Source organism: Cibotium barometz, chromosome 36 (genome assembly GCF_041138505.1).
Source record: "Cibotium barometz isolate CiBa-2024 chromosome 36, ASM4113850v1, whole genome shotgun sequence".
NCBI lineage: Eukaryota > Viridiplantae > Streptophyta > Polypodiopsida > Cyatheales > Cibotiaceae > Cibotium > Cibotium barometz.
The window spans coordinates 17,159,779-17,171,943 of NC_141081.1; the positions used below are offsets into that span (position 1 = coordinate 17,159,779).

Consider the following 12,165-nt stretch of genomic DNA (forward strand, 5'->3'; position numbering starts at 1 on the left):
ACACACTCTCCATGGCATTGAAACACAAGATTGAATCATCACGAGGGCAAGAGGAGGATGTAGATAACCTAATGGCTAAATTCTTGTTGCAGAAGGTGTGCAGCCCAGACTGCCGGAATTACGAGCTTGCCAAAAAGGAGGAGCCTCTGCCGGAGTGTTTGTGGGTGGATCCGGCGAATATCCGCATCATAGACACCATTGCCAGCAACGGAAGCACGGTGTTTCACGAGGTGGAGTGGTGGGGGAGAAGGTATGGGCAGAAGGAATTCATGGATGTGAAGGACAAGTCATGTTTCAGCAGGGAGGCAGCCATACAAGCCAGGCTGAGGCACCCTAATCTAGTTGAACAGAGCAGTTTTTGCATCATCATTCCTGGTGGACTGCAGGACAGCACTTCAGTTTTTTGAACATAACTTCCACTAAAAGTGTCTGATTGACAAAAAAATTAGTGCATCATGAAGCTCACATTGAGCTTGATAAACTTGCAGAAGAGGTGGCAACCTGATTTAGTCTACGACATGGTCAAAAAGCTAGTTGAACAGAGCAGTTTTTGCATCATCATTCCTGGTGGACTGCAGGACAGCACTTCAGCTTTTTGAACATAACTTCCACCAAAAGTGTTTGATCGACAAACAAATTAGTGTATCATGAAGCTCACAATGAGATCTATAAATTTGTAGAAGAAGTAGCAGCCTGATTTAGTCTACAACATGATCAAAAAGATAGTTGAACAAAGTAGTTTTTTCATGGCAGCTTAACTCTAAATTGGAGTGTTTAGTACAAATGTTTAGCACAAATTGAACCATGGACAATGCTAAGTACAAAGTTTATTGTCGATAGATATATCATGTACAAAAGTGGCTTGACATTCATATAGCATGATCGGATTATACATACTACATCGGATTGAATAGAAAAGGGCTTTATATATTGGGCAAAATGAGATAGGAAATCTACATAACCAAGAAGATGTGATGCCTTAATACATATCTTGACTTCCCATACAAGATGTGTGTCATGCTAATTTCCCATGCTAGGAGATGATGCATGCATAGCAAAGCATTTGAAAGCTTCAGCAATTTGCTTCAATGCCTCATTGCTCTCCTCCTCCAATGCAAGGCGCTTTCGGTTGAGTGCCACGGACTCTTCAAATTCAGCCCTCGTCAATTCCAGGACATCATCATCGTGCTTTGTCCTCCTCGAATCAATGCCCTCCATGAAAGAGAGAAGTTGCTTGGTTGTGCCCTCTAATTCTTTCTTCAAGATGGACATTTTATCTCCTCGCTTGCGCTTCTTACCGGATGAGCCCTCGTCAACCAAGATCTCCTCCTTCTTGTCCAGCTTTGTAGCCTTGTCTGGCGAAGTAAATGAATCTCCTATGCATCAGAAAAATAACATTAAGTATGGATCCTTTACACTAAGAATTAAGTATGGATCATTCACAGCTAAAAATTAAAAACAACAAATGATTTTGCATCTTACCCAATATATCCTTTGAAGTGTCATACACAATGTTTGCTGGATTAATCAATCTATCTGACCCAATACGGTCAAGCATGGCTGTGTATACATCTTCTGGAAAGCTTCGAGGCAACTTCATCTCGTCTCTCTGAGTTGAGCTCATAGACCAATAACTATCTCCACCAGAAGGAATACGTTGTTCATAGTCATGAATCTTCTTGAATGCAGCTAGAATGCGGTCCCAACGAAACAGGCATTGGTCGGCTGAGCGGAGCACCCCTCGCTGGATACAATACGTGGATATAAACTCCCACCGCTCGTCTTGTGTCTTTAGAACAGCTCCTAAATTGCCTTCTCTCATATCCTCTAGAAGCTTTGCTCTGCCATCTAACAAAGTCACTGTTTCTTTGAGAGTCCAATGCCCGCTCCGAAAGAAAAGCTTTGGCGGTATTGGCTTATCACCATCAGGAACTATCCGTTGTGAATCAATGTCTGTGCTTGCAGGCATAGGCTGGGAAGTGACAGTTGGAACCTTTGATGGAACAGGTTGAGATGTAGGCAGCAAGGTTGTCTTTGGAGCACTAGAATGCATGTTTGGGGATGAAATAGCTAAAGCTTTCTTTCCTTTTCTAGGCTTTCTAGCTTTCTTGCCTAGAGCATCTTGGCATGGAGTATGATTAGTAATGTTTGACAAAGGTGTTCGTATAGCAGATGGGTGGGCTGAAGACAAAGGAGAGCAAGGGCTGCCTCCATGTGTGGCAGCTGGGAAAGTAGTTTGAGAAGGTAGGTTAGTTTGAACTTGAGGAGAGCAAGGGCTACCTCCATGGGCCATAGACGGAAGATCATCAGTAGTAGTCATGCTACCAATAGAGGGCTGCTGGCTGCATTGTGTGGAAGGGACAAATTCATCTTCGTCCCACTCCATATTCAAATCCAATGAGTAGTTTTCCATCCCATAAGACCTGCAAGTGGATGCAAAAGAAATCAGTAGCAACTCGAAAGCTAAATTGTGAGTGATAAGGAGCATGGGCAAAGCCCATGAGCTCCTGTTAGAGATACTGAACTTGTAAAAATCCAACAAGAAACTGAGAAGAAGAAGAAGAAGAAGACCTACATTGTTATTGCACAGATGTAAAATATCCCTCTGCTGTGAAATAACCCTCTGTTGCAGATGTGAAAAAGCTCAAGAGGAAAAATCCCTGCTGCAGCCCTCTCCTGCAAACGTGAGAGGAAAAAGACCACATTTGAAAAAATTTAAAGGTCGCATGTCTCAATGTTTTATGAGCATGACACCTGGCACAAAACAATGGGTGTAATTTGAAATGCAGTCGAGCTGCTCTAAAAATTGAATCAATTTCCCTCCCTACGAATATCTCAGGATCCTGTTATAAATGTGTAAAAGACAGGTTGGCGGGCTGAGCCATGTGACCCCTAAGTGGCTGCCCTTCCCACTAATAAAGCTGGCGGGCTGTAGCCATGCGACCTGGCCCTTAGAATTCATAAGTGAAATAATTTGATAAAAGGTTCATAACTGGAGAATGTGGACCAATTAGAAATTCTTTGAGATGTTGGTTCTTTAATGATTTGAAGAAGTAGTCTAATCTACTGGCATTACCTTCAAGTCGATGCATGTCTACTCGGATCGAACCATGATAGCCCACCAACTAGAGCCGCTTTAGGCCACACCCTGCATAGAACCGAAGGCAACATCACCAGTAGCCGCCGCGCACTTGATCTTCTTCTGCATGTTGTCGGAGGCGTCGTTGTTGAGTGTGATTTTCAAGTAGCCGGCATTTGGGGCTGCCCGGCACACCAAGGAGCTACACAAGATGATTAGAGCGAGAGAAAGCATCAGACGTATCTTCGACGAGATCATGATCGCGCTTGGGATTGTGTGTTACTTGCAAGTGTCGCTTTTTATATATTACATAGTAAACACGATGCCACCCACGATGGCAATCTCGGTTGATGAGGCCCTGCAGGCTGATGGTGCGGTTGAGGGAGCCATCATCGTAAGAGAGAACCTCCACCTCCACGTCATGAGCAGCGGAGGTGTATCTGGACTAAACGGTGTAGCCACGGATGAAGCCCAGCTACTTGGAGGATGCGTCAGCGCCCTCTGTCACGTTAAAGGCAAAAGCTCCGTGCAGCCAAGGTGGTGATGTCGGTGGCCGGGATGAGAACGCCCAGCTCTACCTACATATAGTACTCCTGCTCCAAGGGTGCGCTAATAAAGCCATCCATGAAAAAAAAAACTTTGATTTGTTTTATTTTTAGCTTGAATACGGGGAGAAGAGCTTTTTGATTTGCTTTATTTCAATGGTGACGCCTAGCTCTCCTTGTATGCTTTTGTGAAAGGGTCTTAGGCTATCCAAGGTAAAAAGGCCTTATATTTAGAGCCCACTTTCAACCTCACATATGTAAACTATTAAAACAATCTTCGAGTAACTAGATTATCTCTCCTTGGAAGCCTATGCTCCTCACTACTATCGGTAAATATAAATAAATATAAATATATATATATATATATATATATATATACGACAATAACATTGGCTATGACAAAATATAATTTTAAAGAAAAAAAACAGCTCAAGGATAAAACCTTACAAAACTCATTTGGTGGATCAACATTTGAGTCGAATGGTGTTTGAACAGGCTTGTAAATGCCGAATCGAAAAATTCTGTACTGTCCAGTGCCTATGCATCAAAAATCTATCCTGTTAGGCTTCTAATAGCCTACAAACATTACATGTACATGAAGTTGATCCACAATCTTTTGCAATCTTAAATTATAAATTCCAAGCAGCCCAAAGCTCTCGTTGTAAGCCTCTGGAGGACCATACAAACCTAGCAATAAAAGACTGACCATACTGGCCGTGTCGTGGCTCCTCAATGGAGAAAGACGAGGGAAGTGTTGTTGGTTGCTGCCCAATGGAGAGATAGGACCAGATTCCTGTTTTGCCCAATGTAGAGAGAAAGACTCTGATTGCCGTCTGCTGCTACACAGTGTGACGAGAAGGGAGTGGAGAGAGAGAATTCTATTTCCATCTACTGCTACACAATTGTTATGGGCTAGCACACCTCCAAGAAGGAACTCTATGCATTCACCTTTGGAAGAAGCAATAAAACGCAATTGTTGTAGGGAGCTTACCAATGCTTCGAGCTCGTGTCCCTTGAGGTCTCACAATCTCACTTTTGAGAAGCTCCCATCCTTGCTGTCACTATAGAGTCACTCACACCACCACACAAGGCAATCTCTCTCTCACACTTCTCCACACAAGCATGCAAGCATACAAGTATAGAGAAGGCACATGTGCTAGAGTACTCTCTCACACTCTCTCGCTCAAGAAAAAGCAAGAACTCTCATAGGAAAAAGGGGGATTGTGTATCTTCATTATGAGAAAATACCTTATAAGACCATATTAGGGAGTTTGGGAAAATCCCAATTCCCATTTTGCACAAGATAAAAAATTGGGGACACTGTAAACCCTTTTAAGATTTTGTCAAAACCCCCTCATGTGACATATCATTGGAAAGCTCTTAAAGAGAAGGTTATAAATCCACATTCTCTGACAACTTTAGAATTGGTATCTTCAAGATACACCAAAAATTAGATTGAAAAGAAAATTCCCAAAGTAATGGGATTTTTCCAAACTCCCTAATATGGACTTTTATATACAATTGGCCCTTATTCACACTTGGGCACCCAAAACTTACTAACTAAGGCCTTGGGTAGTCAATCTCTCATAATGTTACAACTTTTATAGTGCCTTTGCATGACACTTATTAATGTCCTCAAATGGAGGAACAAAATTGGTAATCCTAACTGGAATTAACATCCCCCCCTACTTGATGTAGGTTCTGTCCTTAGAACCTATCAACCGAGGCCTAAAGACCTGGTCATTGAACTCATGAGGATAGAAGTTATGGTGTGATTGAATCTTTTTTATGGTTCTTTTGAATGCAGAGTGTGATCTCCAAAACTTGGTGTCTACCATATCTTCAAATGTGACATGCATATATGTTGGTAAACACCTGAGGCACAATGATAGTATAACATCATGCCTCTATTAATGGAACCTTGGTTCATGTCAAATAAGAGTTGATTTGTATCATATCCATCATATCTCTCTGTGCATTGGTCAATAAGGACCACAATCAACTTCAGAAATTAAACACTTGCCACAATACCAGGATCCGGGATGCGATGCCATGCATGTATACAAGTCAGTAATTGCTTCCTTCGCTGTCCTATATTTGAAAATGTTGCTGGCAAAATAATAGAAAAGTTATAGCAAATATGTGAATCTCGCTACTGCGGAGCACACATATATTGGTGACTATATTCTGGAATAGTTAAGTACTCCTTTCGCCATGCTGGCTGTATACTAAAATCTTTCAGCTGGGGTTTGCATCCTCTATGACAATTGTTGTATAGCCTCCTCGGTATAAAGATCCTCTGACTTCCTTTACTGACTTGGGTTCTGGCCATTCTACGACTGCTTGGATCTTTGCGGGGTCAGGAGAAATTCCATCCTTTGACACTATGAATCCCAAGTACTCCACCTGGTCAACAGAGAAAGAACATTTGCTCTTCTTTGTAAAGAGTTGGTGTTTCCTTAGGATTTCCAGGACCTTGTGCACATGATCTTCATGGTCTGCAGCATTGTCGTGAGAATATATTTTAAGTCCTCTAGAAAAAATATTATTCATCCCCTCTTGAGTAATTTGGGGACGCCTAGATTACTCTTGCGTCATGCCGGCTAGGTTAATATCGTGGGTGATACCACTATAAATATTAATACGTGTAGTATATGACGTATGTTTGAGGCCACCTATGATTATTTCAGTTAGGTTTGTATGGCAGGGTGATTCCTGGGGTACTTACGCCTGATAGTCATGAGTTGGTGATGATTTGTGCCTGTTTAATATTTGTGGGATTAATTTAATAATTAATTGGGCTTATATTTTCAGGTGATAAAGACTATGGGAATTGAAGAGTTTACTTTGGAAGAAATGTCTTAGATCATCACATTTCATTTTTGGCAAGCATAGTAGCTTGTAACCTTATTAAATGATTTTTCCATTTTGAACTTTAGGAAAGATACATTTATTTTTGTGGAATTTATTAAAGCCTATGGCTTTACCCTAGTCCCAATTTGACACTCTATTTTTGTTAAAGAAGAGTGCCGTGCTCTCTAAAAAGCACATCTTGTATTTTGGGGGCTATGGTCTAATTTTGGTGAAAAGGAAAGCTAATAAAGAAATACTCTTGTGTGGGGAGAGGCCACGCACAAGAGGGGGGAAGATTGCACCCAATATGGTCTTTTTGGAGCTAAGTATTTTTGTTTAAGTGTTTAATTTTTCAATTGATTTGATTTAGTTGAAGCTTATAAGCAATGGTTTTTATGATTGAATTAATTCTCTACTTTTCACAATCAATTCCTAGAATAAGATTCCGGTTGTTGCAGTGGTATCAGAGCTTGGGCTAGGAGATTTGTGGAGAAGGTAGGAAAGGGCTTCAACTTCTCAAAAATCAAGAAAGTGCAGGAATTTATCCAGTGGACAGAAGAGTGTTTTGCAGGTCTTTACCCAAAGGTCAAAGATTCAAAACTAGATCTACTCTCAAACCCACTCACCACCCTGCAAAACCATCCCTCTCTATCAAAAAGCGGTTTTTCCAAATACTCAGTGAAATCAAAATCTGACCGTATGGATGAAATCCTCATAGCCAAAAACCTCACGGGTATCTCTCAGAAATCAGAAAGCTTCAAGGTTGAGCAAACCTATAATGGACGGGGGAGATAAATCTGTGTAAAAGCCATCACAAAAATCTCAACAAGCTTTTGGACAAGGAGGCGCACGGCGGCAGCCTGCCGGCGCAAAAACGGCGTGGAGTGGAGAAGAAAAAAAAAATACCACAAGCTTAATCAAGCTTAATCATCTCTCTAATCCTTCTTTTACTTTTCCCAATCCCTATGCAAGTCACATCACTCCTTTTTCAAACCTCTACTTTTCCCTATTTTCAAATTTGAGGAGAAATTCAAAGGTTTCCAATTTTGAAAATTTCTGGTTGCAGAAAAGTGATTTACAGGTTTTAAAAAGCTTGAAAATTGCCTAGAAAAGGCCAGAAAATTCCGAAATCGCTTCTGAAAAATTCTAAAATTTTCAAAAAAATATTACAGAGATTGGGCAAGGTTTACAAGACTGTTTCAGCAGGTTTCAAAGTGCAGAAAAATTATTTCATCAACAATTCAACTAGCCTAAGACTCTTGAATCACGCGGAATCGTTCGAGATTTGTTTGAGGCGACGAGAATTCAATTCAGCCATTGAACGTCTTGTTCAGCTTCAACCAAGATCGAATTGCGGGAGAAAAACAAGATAAGTACTCATTTTTGCTTTATTTATTTACATCAAATAAAGTAAAATTTTATTTATCTACATCATTTGCACAAGCACTATGGCAGATTTGCCTATCTCGCCATCAATTCAAGAGCAACTCCTTTCTTTACAACATCAAATTGTAGAAGAAAGAGAGAAGCGTATTGAATTGGAGAGACAGCTCTCGAATCGTAGATGCAAGCGTGACTCTTCGCTATCTTTTGATGACGAAGATGACACTATCCAAAGGGCTGTAAATGCTACATTGCAAGCACAAAGGTCACAAAAAGAATCCAAGATTAGTCGGAAAGCTTTCACATTTCAAAATTATGATGGAAAGAAGGATGCTAGGGTCATTTTAGCTTGGCTTAGTCAACTAGATGACTATTTTTCTGGAGAAAAATTTTCAGAGAGTGATAAGATTAAATGTGCAGTCAATCATTTGGTAGACAGTGCAGCTTTATGGTGGAGTGTAATAAAGCAAGGTCGTGACAAGCCAGATTCTTGGAAAAGATTTCAACGGCTGGTTAAAAAGCACTTTTTATCCTCACAATTCAAGTCCAAGGTTAGGCACCAATGGGATACTTTGCATCAATTGGAAAAGGAAACTATGTCACAGTATGTAGAAAAGTTCTGGAATACTTTATTACAGGTGCAGGTTGTGGATAGAGTCAGCGAGAAGGATCAAAAAAGGAAATTCATATCGGGTCTTAGATCTACCATTAGGGCCGATGTGAATATGTTTCGACCTCATTCACTATCTTCTGCAATATCTTTGGCAACTAATTCAGAACGTAAAAATGGTTTTCCTAAAGAAATTAAAGCACATGAGGGTACTTCTTCTAAACCATTTACTAAATCTTTTTATGCTTCAAAGAAGATGTATAAACCAGGTTATGACAAAGGCAAGGACGAGGCTAAAGGCAACATGAGTACCAATAAGAAAGTCAATGGTGGCAAACCGAAGACATCTCCTATCAAATGTTTCAAGTGCCACAAAGAAGGTCACATAGCACCGAATTGTCCGGAGCGTACCAAGAATTCGACACCAGCAGCAGCAGCTCGAGTCAACATGATTGAAGAAGACGACAATGAAGAAGAATCATTCAAGCAAGAGGGTAATTCCGATCCAGATTACTCAGAACAAGAAGGTAAAAACACTATATTCGTGAGTTTGGGAATTTCCCAACTCCCATTTTTTGAATACTAAAAAGGTGGGACCTGGATAACATGCCTATAAGTTTTTCAAAACCAGATCATGTGACCTATTGTTGGAAAGCGCTTGGAAAATGGAATCTAGTGAGCTATAGAGCGCTCAATTTGGAGTAACGGTGTTCAAGTTATGATTAATCCAAAGATTTGACCACGTGTCCCAAACTTATGGAAAATTCCCATATTCCCCAATATGGTGTTTAAACCTCATGTTCATTCTTTGCTTAAAATAAAAGGAACGATAAATGGACCTCATGTTCATTCTTTGCTTAAAATAAAAGGTAAAAACACTATATTCGTGAGTTTGGGAATTTCCCAACTCCCATTTTTTGAATACTAAAAAGGTGGGACCTGGATAACATGCCTATAAGTTTTTCAAAACCAGATCATGTGACCTATTGTTGGAAAGCGCTTGGAAAATGGAATCTAGTGAGCTATAGAGCGCTCAATTTGGAGTAACGGTGTTCAAGTTATGATTAATCCAAAGATTTGACCACGTGTCCCAAACTTATGGGAAATTTCCATATTCCCCAATATGGTGTTTAAACCTCATGTTCATTCTTTGCTTAAAATAAAAGGAACGATAAATGGACATGAAGTTCTTATTTTGCATGATGATGGTAGTACACATGATTTCATTTCTGAAAAGGTACTTAAAGCATTAAATCTTCATTCTTCACCTACGCACTATAAAGTCAAAGCAGCATTTACTGGAACAAAGTATAATTGCATGCAAGTGGTGAAAGATTTGGATTTATGCATCAAACCTTTAACAGAAAAGAGGGATTTCTTAGTTGCACCTTTACACGGGGTAGATATAATTTTGGGTATGCCTTGGAGACACAAATACAATCCTATTATAGACTATGACACTCATAGCATTTCTCTAAGGAAGGACAATGAAAATATTATCCTCCACCCAGTGTCAAAGGAGAAATGAGTCCTTTGTTGAGTCACACTCAAGCAAAGAGAGCTCTAAGAAAAAGAGACAAGACTTATATGGTATGGGTTAACCAGCTTGATGCTAAGTTGGACACATCCAAAAGACCAAAGTTTGATTCTTTTATCTCCAAATTTAGTGACTGTTTCATGGAAGATCTGCCTCCAGGATTACCTAAGTCTAGGCGTGAGGATCATAGTATTGACTTATTGCCTGGAAATTCCCCACCTTGTAAAGCTCCCTATAGAGTCAACAATTTAGAGCAAAGAGAAATCCAAAGCCAAATAGAAGACTTGCTAGAGAGAGGCCTTATTCGACCTAGTAGTTCACCTTTTGGAGCTCCAGTACTTCTTGTTAAGAAGAAGAACGGAACTTACCGAATGTGTGTAGACTATCGTGCATTGAATAAGATTACTGTCAAGAACAGATATCCTATTCCTAGGGTAGATGATCTTCTTGATAAGCTTAGAGGATCAAAGTTCTTTAGCAAGATTGACCTAAAGTCTGGGTATCATCAAGTCCATATGACTCAATCTGATATTTTCAAGACAGCTTTTAGAACCCAAACTAGTCATTATGAGTTTTTGGTTATGCCATTTGGTTTGACCAATGCTCCAGCTACTTTCAGCCGTATGATGAATCGCATATTCCTTAAGTTTCAAAGTTTTGTTATAGTGTTCTTTGATGACATTCTTGTTTTCAGCAAGGATCGACAAGAGCATGAACAACACTTGGAACAAGTGTTCAATCTTTTGAGAGAAAATGAATTGTATGTCAATCCTGAAAAGAGTTCTTTTTTTCAAGAGGAGATTGAATACTTAGGTCATATAGTGTCGGCCGAAGGGATTCATGTAGATCCTAAGAAAATTGAGTGTATTGCTTCTTGGCCTACGCCTAGAAACATACATGATCTTAGATCTTTTCTTGGCTTATGTAGTTATTATAGGAAGTTCGTCAAGAATTTTGCTTGTATTGCTCATCCTTTGACTGAACTCCTTAAGAAAGCTACAAATTTCAATTGGACTGATAAGCAAGATAAATCTTTTGCAACACTCAAGAATGCTTTAACACAAGCACCAGTTCTTACACTACCTGATTTTCAAAGACCATTCTTTATAGTAGTGACTGATGCTAGTGGCAAAGGATTTGGAGCTGTTCTTATGCAAGACAACCATCCTATTGCTTATCAAAGTAGAAAGCTTAAGCCTGCAGAGCAAAATTATAGCACTTATGATAAGGAATTAGCAGCAGTAGTGCATGCCTTGAAGATCTGGAAGCATTACCTAATGGGCTCTGAATTTCTTATCAAGACAGACCAACAAAGCATTAGGCATTTGCTTACGCAACCTCTTATTTCAGATAGACATATCAAATGGGCAGCTTTCATTCAAAGTTTCCAACCTATGATTCAATATCAACCTGGAAAAGAAAATGTTGTTGCCGATGCTTTGAGTCGAAGACCAAATATCAACAACATTTCTATAATTGAAAGTGAACCATTTGTCCTCATGAAAGAAACTTATGAAGTTGATCCAGATTTTTCTCAAATATGGATCAAATTGCGTGAAAACAATTGGACACCTCAAGGAAGTTATTCTCATAATGATGGCTATCTTTTCTTTGAGAAAAGATTGTGTGTTACTCAACCTTACAGACAGCTTGTCTTGGAAGAGATGCACCAACCACCATTTGTGGGACATAGAGGAGTTTCCGCAACACTTCAAGTAGTTTCTCGAGAATTCTATTGGCCCCATTTGAAGAATGATGTAGCTAAGTTTGTAGCTGAATGTAACATTTGTCAAACAATTAAAAGCTACAAAGGCAAAGCTTTAGGATTGCTTATGCCTCTACCTATTCCTGATAGACCATGGGAACAAGTGTCTATGGACTTCATTACTGGCTTCCCTACTACTTCCAGTCACCATGACATGATTTGGACAATAGTGGACAGATTTAGTAAGCAAGCCTATTTCATTCCATGTAAAAAGACACTAACTTCTCAGCAAGCCGTGAACATATTTGTTAAGCAAATTTTTGTTCATCATGGTCTACCCAAAGTGATAGTTTCTGATAGAGATTCTAAATTTTGTAGTCACTTTTGGGTTGCTCTTTTCTCAAACTTGGGCACTAAGTTAGATTTTTCCATGGCATTCCATCCGGAATCGAA

At 39.7% G+C, this 12,165-nt stretch overlaps 1 protein-coding gene across 2 annotated transcripts; it reads right to left on the reverse strand.

Annotated features, from left to right (window-relative positions):
* Nucleotides 1–442: 442 nt before the first annotated feature.
* LOC147617546 (uncharacterized) lies at nt 443–2,774 on the reverse strand. Of its 2 annotated transcripts, XM_086775426.1 has the most exons (3): nt 2,576–2,774; nt 1,483–2,423; nt 443–1,376 (listed from the first exon to the last, which is right to left on the reverse strand). In XM_086775426.1, coding segments are annotated over exons 1-3 (1,299 nt in total). In that variant the 5' UTR covers nt 2,578–2,774; the 3' UTR covers nt 443–1,020. The 2 variants fall into 2 exon arrangements, with proteins under 2 accessions (XP_086631552.1, XP_086631551.1); XM_086775425.1 differs by having other exon boundaries at nt 1,483–2,774.
* Between the last annotated feature and the right edge of the window lie 9,391 nt (nt 2,775–12,165).

Bases quoted from the DNA above. Each gene is read 5' to 3' on its own strand.
- LOC147617546 (XM_086775425.1), bottom strand. From the start codon at position 2,488: ATGCTCCTTATCACTCACAATTTAGCTTTCGAGTTGCTACTGATTTCT. The intron at 1,377-1,482 runs GTAAGATGCAAA...TCTGATGCATAG, and splicing joins CACTTCAAAGGATATATTGG to GAGATTCATTTACTTCGCCA.